At 42.0% G+C, this 14841-nt stretch overlaps 1 protein-coding gene across 20 annotated transcripts in view; it reads right to left on the bottom strand.

Moving 5' to 3' along the window:
- The window catches only part of kif1b (kinesin family member 1B), a 76635-nt gene that overhangs the window by 50815 nt on the left and 10979 nt on the right, over positions 1-14841 (bottom strand). For all 20 annotated transcript variants that reach the window (XM_037773131.1, XM_037773113.1, XM_037773110.1 and 17 more), the window contains exons 3-6: positions 2536-2612; positions 2196-2375; positions 1803-1871; positions 1287-1465 (exon numbers count right to left, since the gene is read on the bottom strand). In XM_037773131.1, the coding sequence (XP_037629059.1) occupies positions 1287-1465; positions 1803-1871; positions 2196-2375; positions 2536-2612 (505 nt within the window). The remainder of the gene's footprint in view (positions 1-1286; positions 1466-1802; positions 1872-2195; positions 2376-2535; positions 2613-14841) is intronic.

The following is a 14841-nucleotide window of genomic DNA, read 5'->3' as shown; positions in this document are numbered from 1 at the left end:
ATTAAGGCAGAGTTCACTCCTCCCCACAGGAGCTCTCGTGACACACACACACACATACAGAGTAAAAGCGAAACGCACACATATACATCACATGCACTAATTTGAATGAGAAATACTCACTTCTTGTTCTGGTCTCCCGAATATAACTAGCTGTTCCTTGAACAACACTGACGATCAAGCTATAAAAATCTATGTAATAGAGAACATTTCCTGTTTCCAAATTATTGTGATCTTGCTGGCAATTTTCAGTTTTAAAGGTGCGGTGTGTAGGATTTGGCGGCATCTAGTGGTGTGGTTGCAGGTTGCAACCAACTGAGTACCCCTCTGCTCACTCCTCCCTTTCCAGGACTACGTGAGCCGCTGAGTGCAAACCCGTGGTAACACTCTCGCTATAATCAGTGATTGGTTTGTCGATTCTGTGCTACTGTAGAAACATGGCGGAGCAACATGTCGGACTCCAGTAAGAGGACCCACTCCCTATGTCGATATGAAGGGCTCATTTTAAGCTAACGAAAACACAACTACACTAAAACGCTGTTTAAAATAAAAACGATCTCCGTCCAGACGAGGGTTTTAGGGCTATTTCAGAATTAATCTCCGTCCATACTACCACACCTGAAAACACATATCACCTGACCATTCACGTACACTGGTCATGCGTATGCCGGTGTAAACAGGAAGCAGCACAGGACACGGGAATTGATGTAAAGCACTCAAATAGTAGCTTGCCTCCTGCGCATGTAGGCAGTAGTAGGTAGCATGCACAACAGCTGCTAACATAGACAACACGGTCAGCAACGCTTGTAACTCGTTATCCATGTTGAAATTATCCGCTGTTGGTCGAGGCTGATGCCGGAGAAGGTTCACGTGATGAGGTGTGATGAATCAGGGAAGAACGCGTCATGAATGATAAGATAAGATTCAATCAAGAAGCGAACGTGGGCGTCTGTGTCATCGTTTTCAAAGGTCTCCGTTTCTGTCTGTCCAGACTCAAATGCAACCCGAAGTTTTAAAACTAAAACGGGGTCAAAAAACGCCGGAGTAGTGTGGACGCTAGGAATAAACGATGCAAAAGTTATACGTTTTGAAACGAAAACGTATCAGTGTGGATGTAGCCGTAGTTTCAGGTGATTATACACCAATGACCCCTCGAAATGCTACACACTGTTCCTTTTATTAACTCATTGCTCTGAGGATGTGACATATCACATCATCACAGCTATCACCACCACTATCGTTCCCCCTCCCTTCCCATGATGGCAGCATGATCTCGGTGCTCGGCTCACCTGGCCTTGTTGCCCGCATCCATCAGGTCAGCGATGTCTGTGTAGGAGGTGACGGCTAACTTGGACAGGTCCTCCACGTAGGGACCCAGCAGCGGATGCTCTCGCACTCGTAAATTCCCTTTGTTCTTGGGGTTTAGCAAATCTCGCACCCGCTCGCAGTAGATCTCCATGTAACTGACCTGGAAACAATTGCAAAAGTAATTGGTTCAGGTGCTGCAGTGCAACATCATAAAGCAGTAAATGAAGTTGATTAATTGTAATAGTTGCTCCACATCAGAATCAATTGCTGTTCTGAAATTTTCTTCTGTTTTACAGTTTGAGGAACAAGTGTATAATTCAACTAAATCAACCCGGCATCTTTGAAGGTTCAGCCAATGCGTGAGTGATGTCTTACTAAAACCAGATATACTGTTAGGAGAAGGCTAGGAATGGTTCATTAGAGACAAGCCGACACAAGAGTCAGAGGCAGGGGATGAGAACAGGGATTACAGATGCCAAAGCAAGTCTGGGACTCACCTCTACTGAGTAGGAGAGCTTCTCTTTGTTGTTGTCTTCATTGATTTTCTCAAATAGATCTTCACAGAGCTGAGAGGCAGAGAAAGAAGATGTTTAGTGCAAATTAACAGCATGTGGGAGGTGAAAGGGAGGAGGAATAGGAAGAGAGATCTGAGGGCCAACACATAAACAAGATAATAACAAACAACTTATTTGTATATATAGGAAATCATTTAGCAATAAAACATCAGACCAGCACGTCACATGGTTCTCACAGAACAGAGTTGAGTACTTGAAGAACCTGTAGAAATGAGTGCATAATCTTTTTCTTCTTCGATAGCCCTCGGGCAAAGTTTCTTAACATCTGCTGCTATGCAATTCAGTTAAATCAGAAAGATGTATTGTAGAACAAACCATGGGAATGATTCCTTCCTGCCCCTCCTCCTGCTTGCCCATCATGGTGTAGGATTTGCCAGATCCCGTCTGGCCATAAGCAAAGATGCAGACGTTGTAGCCCTCAAAGGCATGCGCCAGCATTTCCTTGCCAATATCATTGAACACAAGGTTCTGTGATGCAAAGCTGGGGTCTTCCGGCTGTGGGAAAAGACAGAGAGAGGACTTAAAATGTATAGAATTTCAATTAACTTGTGTGGTATTTCAAATTGACTTTGCAATTCTATATAGATTTTTTAAAATCTCCCTTCTTATTGGTCATTACACTGGACTATGGAACAGAGAAAATGTTCAAACTCACCGTGGTGTGCGACCAGTAGGAGTAATCAAAACTGAAGGTCTTTGCTGGTTCCTTTGGGGCTTTAGGGTTGAGAATAGCTGTGAGGGGGAAGAACAAAATTAGTAATGTGGTTGATAACATCTGGTTTCAATGTGAATATGAGACAACAACTACTTCCATGTTCTTGAAGTTTCATCTTGAAGTCTAACTGAAGTTAATTCATTTATGATACATAGGGATGTTAATAATTAACCGTTTAACAGACATTAAGCATTTTAACCGATTAACCCTATCGGTTAAAACAGTTAAAAGAAATATTAATAATTAATTAAAAAGCTGAGCGGCTCAGAGGAGCAGCTTGTCACTTTAAGGAGAAAAGCTTGTCCAACTCACTTTATCTCACTCTTAAACTAGTTAGGGGGGTTGTTGCAACATCTACCCAAACTCCCATCCCTCATTTAAAGAGATTATTCGTGATTTTCTTCTGATCCTTCTAAAAAAACACATTTCAGTTTCGCAAAAAAACACTCTAAATGTACTCTTATTAACATACTATTTATTTTTATCCTGGTTGGCAAACAGTGGGTCTCCAAAGATCCTGTTCTTCAAATCAGAGCACTAACAGTGATATATTTGGAACTGAAAGTCACATGAACCAGTGGCGGACTATGAGCCATTGGCTTTTTTGAGAACTGCAACTGTTGTGTCAACCTTTGCCAAACGCGCTAGCTTTTAATCACGGTCTTAATTCATCGCATGCATAGAAAACACAGCAAAACAACACAGAGTTTAAATAATAACACATGTAGCCTACTCTCCCTCTACCACCTTCACCTGCTGTGTCTGCGAAGGGCATGATGACACAACATTTTCTGCACTACCCAGCCATTCCCTATGGCCACACAGGCATTTCTTAATGAACAAGAATCTGCAGCCATGCCTGGCATGTTATCCCTCTCAACCATGCTTGCTGGGACCCCTGGGACTAGTGTTCAAGCTTTCCACACCCTGCACTCGATATGTGACGCAGAGAGGGGAGGAGATTAAGCAAATTACTGTAGGCTATTTGTAGGTATCCGTAACCCCAGTTGTTCCTCAAATCCTGCTCTTAAACAAAATGCGCTTTTATTGACTAAAGCTGTCTTTCATCAGGGGCCAGTGCAGAGAGTTCACTCAGTCTATACAGACAAACGCATACCTCCACCGTACAGTACAGAGGAGGGAGGTGAAGAGGAGGGAGCGTCTAAGAGAAAAAGGGTTTGAGGGGCTAACGGGTGTGCTCAAGGGCCTAGCAACAATCCAAACAGAGCAACAATAGAAACCACAGGCAGGGTGAAAGGAAAAACTGTGAATCTGCAACAATATAAACTATGTATTTAGTGCATTTTTTACTATTTCCAAGCCAATCTCCAGCCACAAAGCAGTAATTAGCTTTGTTAAATGCAAATTCCGTGCTTCGCTAATGGGCAAATTAAAGCCAGGTCTGGCTCCTCGACATGAGGGTGCTTGAGCGAGGCTTTTTGCATCAAGATGTCCCGGGCAGAGTGCCTTATGTGTTCAGAGGATTTCAGCACACTTATCAATAATGCAGGAGATGTGGAGAGACAGGGATTGCATATCACCCTCCACGGGTCACATGCTGACAGAAAAGCACAGCGTGTCCTCAGAAAGCAGAACACTAACTGCTTCATGCTAAATACGTGATGATTATTGCAGCAGCCATTGCACTGAAACTCAGTTAGCGACAACCTAGCACAGGTAAAAACAATGCATTTGTTTGTTCCCCCCCTACAATCTTCAAACAGGTTAAGGTGCACAGGCGGAGCAGCAGCTTCCATATTGGGCACTGGAAGAGGATACAGCGAGACAGGTGGCTAAATAAAGCCCAAATTCACCTTTGACCTGCCTCCAAAGGGGAACTAGAGCCAGGGCATGAAGAAACGAAGGGGGATTTATGTTACCAGTGCCCCTATTCCCCTTTCCTGGAACAATCTACAGCGGCTATTAATGAAGAGACAGTCTAATTCAGAGTCATTCAGTGTCAGCCAAATTCAGCGTTAACGACGCAACTTAGTTAGCAGTAAAAACAGAAAGATGATGAGACAGTGCCACCACGTGTGGGGCATTTTAGACAGTGGGATGCCCACGATAGGCCAGGGGATGGACTGACAGTGACAAACTGGCCTTACTGGGAATCAAAAATGTGTTCTAGGAGGACAAGAAATTATGTGAGCTTTCTAATCTCCGAGTGCGGTCATGGTCTCTCATCAGAGTCCAGGGTGGATGCCGCCGTAGGGATGCACCCATCTGACTTTTTCAGTCCCGATACCTGGGCTTTGGGTATCGGCCGATGCCGAGTACCGATCCGATACCAGTTTTTATAGATAGATAAATAGATAGATAAATTGACTTTATTGATCCCCGAAGGGAAATTGAGTTGTTACAGCAGCAATTTACATTCATCACAAAAATGTGCATCACTTACACGAACGACAAGAGGTAAGTACAATAAACACCGTATTTGGACACCCCGAGTGCTCAGTTAGTAGAGCGGGTGCCCATATAAATCATCTTAAAAAAACAAAACATATTTATAAATCTCTATATACATACCAACTACTACGTTAAATGAAAGAAAAAAATACAATAAAAATAGAATTAAAGATATATCTCTGCTGTGCAAATTGAAAGTACATTTAAGTAGTTCAAGCTGTATGGTATTTCTTTTATGTGTAAGGCAACATCAGACTTGACTTAAACATTTCTAATTCATAGATATAAATTTACTGAATTATAAATCGTACACTAACAACTTTAACAAAATGATCATGTATTACAATTCAAGTGTAAATCTTTTTAATGCAGCAACAAGATGGACAGGAATTAAAATACCAGTATAAAATGTATATGGTATATAAACATAGAATTTAATTGAATAGATCAGCCCCATTGTCACTAATACCCGATCCAGCTATTATAGTCAGTATCGGCTCAATATCTGATCCAGTATTGGTGCATCCCTACGCCGCCGTGGTGTAAAAATGTACCCAAGCACAGCAAAAGCTTCATGGTAGCAGCTAGTGGGAGACTGTTTAACTCCTAAAGGTGAATCATGCTCACGATGTGGCATGAACATCTCTCATGCCCACTCCACTGCTCTCAGAACAGATAGCTGCTTCACCCATGTGGTCCTGTCAGTGCGTCAGAAGAGTGGGTCTCGCATGTAAGAGTCTATAAATGTGTATTAAAGGCAAGAATGCAGTAAGGGATGCTTACATGTGTGTGTAGTCTAAAAAGAATGACACACTGCCTCTCAAGGTATATCCAGCTATTGTGTCATCACACATCTGTCAAAATGTTGCACCTAAATGTTGAAGACTGAGGCAGAACTAGGTGAATTTTGTCCGACAGGAGTGGCCCATATCTTCCAGCATGACTCACCTACTTTGCCTCAACCGAATATCACTCGGTCACTCTGTGTTCATTTTATGCACCTGTACATCCCACTTAAAAGCAGAATCTATGTGACGCATAGTTATAATCACAGATTAAGATGTCAATGAGGAATTCCTCTGAGCACCATTTATAGTAAATATTCCCAGCAGAGTCACATCCTCGACTTAAAATGGCAGACGCATTCTGCTGCCTCATAAACGTCATCACTACTCTGTCTTTTTCAACCATGGCAACAGGTATAGGACCGGATTCTGGTTGCCATAACAACCTCAACTTGGCACAGGATGGGAGGATGCGGCACATTGCGTTCTGTTTTCTCTCTCGCCTCAAGCATCCCCTGTCACTGCTCTGTAGAAACTATATAGATTTACGGTCGATTTACAATTATTTATCAAGCTGATTCTAATCCTTTAAAAATCCTGAGACGTGCAAAAGGCAAAGCTTTAGGATTTGTAAAGTAAGACATTAAGCTACTTATCATGTCAGACTCCATAAGCAATACCAGAAGCAACTTTTACTTCACAAAAACCTTTGAAATAATCCATTTAATATTGTACATTTTATCATTTAAAATACCCAAGGCACTACTCTGGGTGACACGGAAGGTATGCACTGATTGGCTGCATACCAGGCCACACTAAGCTGAAGGTCTGCAGGCAGAAATTCATCATTATCAGTAAAAGAGCAACACAAAGGACTGTTTTATCATTCCTGTGTCATCATCAGGCCATCAAACAACACTTAACTTCCAATTACATAAAGGGATGACATGCAAATCAGTGTGGGAGACTATGTACGATAGAGAAATTCAATCAGAACCCCATGTGCAGCGAACAGACACAAGCTACCGGGTGGCATATGAGGGCTGTTCAAATGTTTATTTGTCCAAAATGCCAAATCTCTGCATTTTCAGTTCCTGTTCCACAGAATATAAGACCACAGGATCTTTCCATTTCAAGGCAGGGTGGGTACCAGTTAACTAACCACATCCTGCTATCTAAAGAACATCACTCAGCCGGTTGTAGCCGGCAGACATTTTGTGCTCCAGTGTTCAACATGGGGCCTATAATCCGGCCAGGAGAGCAGAGATACCCCTCAGTAATTAGGTTGTTAGGAGGTCTCTGAGCACCAGATGGGGACTAAAAGCTAGACCCAATCACCTGAGACTAGAAGACAAGCAGGGTCTAAAATGGCCGAACATATCTGCCTCTCCCTTCCAGTAACCCCCCCGAGGACCCGCTGGCTGTTAGTTCGAGCTGATCGATGCCCGTCTGTGATCACAGGAAGGGGATGAGGGCATTAAATAGATGCATATGTAAAAAAATATAAAAGGAAAACAAATGGGTGAGTTGCTAAGAGAAACATAAAATAATATCTGTGCATAATTGTAATTATAATGTGTGCTTCTTTCAGCAAGACAGGAATTTTAATAGCATCCCCGGGGGTCTATGTGCACACGGGCAGCAGTGTGTGATGTAACGGTTCACTTTCTGACAAATGTTATTTCATTAATTTAATTCACAACATTTAATGCACTCAGAGGATTACACAGACTGACATTTTTTACCAAATAAAAGTGTTGGTTACACCAGATGCACCAAACAACCCTAACCTTGTGCACCTTTTTTGTGTGTGTTGTTTTGTGTTGATTACATTTGAGGTGTCAAGCCTAAAGGAAGTAAAGGAACTGCACCAAGATGATAATGATAAATTCGCTCCTTCGTACATGTCCCTCAGCAAATGCATGTTTTTATTGGGTCCGCTTCAATCCGTGCACTGTGAACGATGTAAACAGGAAGACCTTGTTTTTTTTCTTTTGTTAGCCTTTAGCCTATATTTGTTTATATTTTGGCAAATTGGTACCATCAAAAGTATGCTGAATTAGCTGGTAGCAGTTCCTTTATGTACTGCAATGTACTCAAGGATGTACACACAACTATCGCTGGATTACTTTGATAGTAATGAAAACTTGTGATGATTCTCAGGCAAGTTCTGGAACATAACATTTGTATTATTTCTAAGCGTGATCACCCATCAAGAGACCTATGAGCTGTAGGTGAAGAGAGTGAAAGTGATTGACAGCTGCTCATAGACGGCAAAGCTCCAGCTCGGCTCTGATTGGTTGTTTTCCTCTGGTCTGTGAGATCTTGCAGATGCCACTAGGAGCACCGGAGGACACTGGAGGACACAGAGGCACATGATTTTTTTCTGTCTCATGCACTATTGTCAGGATATAGTGACGTTTTATAAAAATAGCTTCTTTCTTTTTTTTTTTAAATCATATTTGCTTAATTTCTACCTTCTGCTGCTTTAAGTAAATTAATCTGGAGTTTCATTCACATTGTTTTAGCGCCACCAAACTAAACTTGTGTTTCCAGGATAATTGAAATGCTCCCTTGCGGTTCAGCTCATAAACTCTGTCTTTACCCGCCGTCATTTTATCACGAGTGCCCGATTGGTACTGCCCATGAGCAACTCTCAACAGAGATGAGAAGGAAGCAAGATGGCTCACTCTTTCATGCTACTTCCATCCTCAACTTCTGTAAAAAAAAACGATGTTCTTTTTTACCACTTGATTTACTAGCCTGACGTGGCATTTTACTTGCCCTGGGCAAGCATGGGAAATTTATACAGTATATACTGTATATACATACCTGTGTATGTTGTCTAACCTTTGGTGTGCCCTTTCCTATCACCACGTCAAGAGAAGTCGATAGCATCACAGCTCTAATGCTGTGTAATTCCATACAAATGTACACCTGGGTCACAGTTTGTGCATGAGTGGTGAAGCAAAGCAGCTGCTGACATGAGTCGATGGCTTGAGCGGTGCCACACTACCGCTAATATGGTTGTTCAGTCTTAAATAGGAAGCATTTAAGACTGAATGGGGAACATTCTGACGTGGCCACAGACACGCTGTGCTCTGCATGTTGTATCCCGTGTCTTTGGAAGAGAGTGTGTGTGTGTGATGGCTCGGTTGCCAGGGCTGCAGCACAGGTGACAGAGTTGTCACTGGATGCAGCTCAAAGCTGAGGGCTAAAAGTAGCGCCTGAGTACTGCTGTGCTCATTCGACAAAACAGCTGAGCTTGTCGCAGCCACAACACAGGACGTGCAACATCTCCAAAACAGAAACAAACATGTGGTATCTTGATTACCCCCTTTAGATACAGTGCACTTTCACGTCTAGCCGGGGAGATTCCTTATGGCCTTTAATTATAAAATACCTATACAGCTATTCAAAACTCCTCTGTTGAGTACTCCTGCCAAAAAAAAAAAAACTTTCCGGGCAGGCAGATGAGTTTGTCTAGCCAGGAGACGTGACCATTCACACCAGAATCCACATCACCGTCATCAACTCAGACAAACTAACAACAGACTTTCTTTTAATGATAAAAGCATGCATTGTCATTTCATTAGAAGAGCCACAACATCAGAGTAACAGTAAAGGAAGGAACTGAGTTACAACTCCTCTGTTTCTACTCAGAAGGCTGATCACGTCACTTTTCTCTTCCTACTGGGGGAGAGGAGAGGGGGGAAAAAAGCACAGGAAGACACCAGAACAATGCACTGAATGCAGGGTATTGCAGTTGACAACAGAGCCTGCAAAACACATTAGGTAATCTGTTATGACAAGGCTTTATGTGCCCAGTCCCCTCTATCACAATGACCCTTTTCAGACCGCCTTACCCCCCCCCCTCTCCATGTGATCGCCACATTTAGAAAAAAGAAACTTTCAATATTTTCGTTGGAAAATGACTTAAGTCAGCTAAATGTAAACTTTGCGTTCGAAGCAATTGGACAGCACTGAAAAAAGATGCTCACTTTACTATTGAAATGAATTCAGTAACGAGGTTATTTGATGGAATCTGATTTGGGCAGGAAATATGCAGCAACTTTCCTTCTTTTCCAGAGCATGTCCAGACAGTGCAGTGAAAAGACAAACAATTTTGTGGGACAGCGTGCCGTTTATTTCGATAACAGGATTTCTCCACATTTCTTACCCCCAATTTCTTGCTAAAATGGCATTTAAGAAAATCCTCAGAAATATTGATTTAATAGTGCATGTAAACACACAAATGAGCTTTGTTTCAAAACCACAAAATCAGAAGTTTGTTCAAAGTGATGTGTGCTTTTTACCAACTCCATGTTAAAAAGTTGAAATAATAATACATTAAAATGACTTTAGGTCAGGGTTGCCTGTCTAGCTAGAAAGCAGTGGGAAAGGGCGCAGTCCTGGTGTCCATGTGCCAGCTGTTCCAGCTCTGACTACTGTCTATTTATACAGCAGCAGATGGCAGCTAGTGCTTTGCATGCCGACAGACTGTCAGTGACAGGAAGGAATGGACAGATTTCAACCGCCCAACCTTTCCGTCCGAACGCGTAGCCAAACCATACATTGCTCCCAGCCCAAAGACAGCGATAGCTAGCTCGGGCTGTGAGTGCCTTTTTAATATCAGCAGCTCACGCAGACTCATTGAGTCCAGGATAACAGAGAAGCTTCTAGAAGCCACCAGACAGAGAAAACTTGCTAAGCCAGCAGGACTCCATTCACAAGCTAAACAAACACAGGACTACAACAAAGAGAGAGGGATATCAGGCAGCCTCTCAGGTGATGACATGGAGGTTAAAACCCACAAGGCACACAGAGAACTGGTATGAAATCAGAGCTGAAATGTCAATGACATGCCAATGACTCAAGTAATGCCTAGTGTGTCTAACCAAAGTCTGGAGGACTCATCCGCCAACATGTCTAATGAACATATTTGTTGTTAGCACCTCAATGTTAACATTGACAAAATGATACAGGATCCTTAGTCAGGGTTTTCAGCTGTTTTCACAGCTCAAAGAGACCTTGATTCTCATGGATCAGGTCCAAGGAGGATATTCTCCTCTCTGCAGGTGCTGCTTCAAAGGTCAGGGGTCTTTCCAAACACATCCTGAGTCATGGAAAGCTATAGTCTACAGCTTTAGACGTGTCTGCTATTTTCCAGTTTAAAAATAGCACTTAATGTATTGAGAATTCAAACTTGCCGGTGTCGACCTTTTCACTTTGAACTTTGGGGAAGTGGGTCTGCATGTGCTGCGTTAAAGGGATAGCTCAGGTGTCTTGAAGTGGGGCTGTATGAGGTAGCCTACTTACTCCATAGTCAGTGTATTACCTACAGTAGATGACAGCTTGGAGAAGTAGACAGGAGATACCGCACGGAAGTAAAGCAATGTACTGCTGTAGACGGGGCCAGACGCTAAAACATATTTTAGCCACCTAAAAGAAAGGCCCACCAAAAGAAAATCAATATCAGTTAAAGTCTACGCTATATTAAGAATATTTTTGTCGGTTTACCTTGCCGTGAGATAGCTGTTTCCGACAGTGAACGGAAGCCGCTGTATCCATCTATGCTCTCGGGAAAGCCACCAGACTCCATTGAAAAAAACAATAATTTTACCTCGCAGAACACAGGAGTTGCTGCTCTACTGCTGCCTTGATCAGTTAGTTTGCTTGTGACTTTGGTGAATCTGATCTAACCAAACTCACACAATAACACAAACAAACCAACCTATGGAGGCAGTGGTAGACCAGCAACCTGTTCTGCGAGGTAAAATTACTGTTTTTTTTTTTCCAATGGAGTTTGGTGACTTTGCTGAGAGCATAGATAACAGCTTCAGTTCCCTGTCGGAAACAGACTGCATAGCTGTCTGACAACAAGGTAAACCTGGCAAAAATATTCTAAATATAGCGTACCCTTAAAACTGATATTGATTTTTTAGGTGAGCCTTTCTTTCAGGTGACTAAAATATGTTTAGCTGCCGTCCCTGTCCACAGCAGTACGTTGCTTTGATCCCGTATGGTCTGCTTCTACAATCTGGAGGCGTGCTGACCGTCATCTACTGTTGATACACTAACTATGGATAAGTACCTCATACAACCTCATTCATAACACTGAAATAGTTTCAAGATGAAGCATTCCTTCCACAGTTTATATCTATATTATAAATGTGGAATTATTTTTTCTTCTCAGCTCAACTTTGGTTATCAACATTACGGGTAATGAATTAATAGTACTCACATAATTAAGATGCAATAAAATGCAGCCTACAATAGGAGAACAGTAATGAAACTTGATGCTGATTCCAACAATCTATGACTTTAAAATTAGTGCCTTGTCCTAGAAAGCTTTCAAAATATTAGCCATTGGTAGCTAAACTGTAATTACTAAATTCATAGAGAAGTAAAGCCATGACAAGAAATAGAACACTGGATTTGCATTATAATGTTAATCTGTTCATTCAAAACGGTTGTTTTAAATCCAAACTCATGATTAAACAGTGTCTCAGATTAGTCTGAAAATGACATACAGATCATCATATGATCCAGGCAGACTGTGTAGACAACAGTACAGACCAGGCTGTGTGCAGACAAGGGAAATACAGAGCCCCTTACATTCACTGCTCACAACAGGCACCCATTTTACAGAGCAGTGACCTGGATTTCCTCAACCAACTCAACTCAGAGACCGAAGTCTCGCTTTAAATGCTCTCTGGCTTTATATAAGCACCATGACATCATGGACACAACTCTGGCACATGGAGCTGTGAGAATCTCACATCTTTAAATAAAAAAAAAATGATTTAAAAAAAGAAGCTGCATCACTTGTTTGACTAGTTCTGTGTAGCCAGAAAACATTAAGGATGAGCACTGAGTGATGCCTCAAGCTAATGTCAGATGACTAACACCTTTTATCCAGCATTTTCTCTGTTGAGGACGGAAATGACGCGTGAAGCTGTGCATGTATTTACGTACATGTGTGTCTACTACTGATCTCAGCGTCGCTGTATTTATGAGACAGCTCCATTTTGGAGCAGCAGAGAATTGTAGTAGCCAACCAAATCGAAGGACAGACTCCAGTCTTATTAATTAAGGCTTCAAAATTAATATACTGCCAACCCCCCGGACTTCTTACTCATGAATAATACAAAGTGAACATCATGCCCACCACCAGGCTACCCGTGCCTGGACTGCAAAGCTCTCCAGTTTGCCTCTGAATTCAGCCCTCAGACTGTGGGAGGAAACCAAACAATGTAGTCTGGACAGAGAGCTGTGTTGGTAAGGGCACAAAAACTAAAAAAAAAAAACACATTCACTCTCTTGAATGTGGGAAAGTCCAGCCATTTCACCCAACTTAGGCAGTGAACCAAAGAGTAGGTAAGAGGAGCAAGCCAGGAGTACCATAACTTTAAATTAGGGATGCTAATTTTGAATTTCTTTCTCTGACCGATAGTCGACACTCGTTAACCAATCATTAACCGACAAGATAAGTGCGTTTCATTCAGGGGTGCTCTGGTTTTATTGCCTAACAAGCCGTCCACCTGCAACGATAAGCCAATGCACAAACGGGTCAAATCCATCATTTATCTCCAGCTGCAGTGTATGTGCAAAACAGACAACGGTGTCCCCAGTTCACCCGTTCGGGAGCGTGCATTGTCGTGGGCACATGCAGCCACTTTCCCAGTAAAAGTCTCCACTGCATCATTTAGTTTAGCTGCGAGGTTGTCAGCTGTGTGTCTGCCTGGCATACTATGACAGACCGTGTGTGTTTGTGTGTGTGATGGTGAGTATGAAGTTATCAGTAAGGTTATAGCTGTGAATGTAGCAGTGCAGTGTGTGGACAGGTTATTTGTCGGTGAATAAATGCTACAACTCCTCAAGACCCAAGCCAAGCTCCAGTGTCTTGCTTGCCAGACACCTGCTGATTAAAGTGAAAAAGGTTAGCCCCGGCGTTAGCAACACAGGTGGGCTGTTAAGGTCGATAGGGATGCACCGATACAGATACCGGATCAGATATCGGGCTGATACTGACTCAAATAGCTGGATCGGATATCGGTGACAATGGGGCCGATCTATTCAATTCTATGTTTATGTACAATATACATTATATACTGGAATTTTAATTAAGTTTTGACCAATTTGTTGCTGCATTAAAAAAGGTTTACACCTGAAAATAATTTTTTTTTTACCAAGTTGTTGGTGTACAATATATTATTTTTATAATAAATAACAATTAATTAAATTTATATCTATGTATTTATTTGTTACATTTTGTTTTACAATGTTAGGAAAGCAAAACTGAAAGCCTGATGTTGCCTTACACATAAAGAATAATCCCATTCACTTTCACACAGTGAGGCATACAGCTTATTAATTAAAGACTGGTATTAGATCAGTACTCTGTATCGGCCGATACTCAAAGCCCAGGTATCGGTATCCCCAAAGGTGGACCAGCTATTCTCCTTTAAGTGACAAGCCGCTCCTCTGAGTTTTGCTCAGCTTTTTATGTAATTTTTGATATTTTTAACCGTTAATCTGATAGCATTAATCAGTTATAATTCTTATTGTTGGTTAACAGTTTAACAGTTAATTATGATCATCCCATAATCTGATTTTCATAGCTAAATGAGTATGACCAATCTACAAGGAAATCAGGTATTATACAGTGACCATACCATGTCTGTTGCAGGTATCGTTCAACTTATTATTATCCTGTGCACATAAACCAAAAAAGAAGCATGGGCGCACAAATATACGCACACACACAATCCTAAGTCCCCCTCCTCCATGCACAAAAATCAGCTGGTGACCCCTTTTGTTATACAGACAATCTCTTATAACCCTTCAACTGATTGGGCGCTGCTGTAAAACTGGGACACATTTCAGGATTTGGCTGAACTGCATTTCACCAGACTAATTCAGTGTTGTGTTGTTCCACTTTGTCATGTGAGAGCGAGCGGGCGGTTGGCCTTTTATCTCTGGTAATATTACTAACATTAATGGATTTTTGTGGTCTGGAAGCCAGCAGCCAATCGAAGCAGAGCCC

This window comes from Sebastes umbrosus, chromosome 6 (assembly GCF_015220745.1).
Source record: "Sebastes umbrosus isolate fSebUmb1 chromosome 6, fSebUmb1.pri, whole genome shotgun sequence".
Lineage (NCBI taxonomy): Eukaryota > Metazoa > Chordata > Actinopteri > Perciformes > Sebastidae > Sebastes > Sebastes umbrosus.
This window is presented reverse-complemented; position numbering and strand designations above follow the sequence as displayed.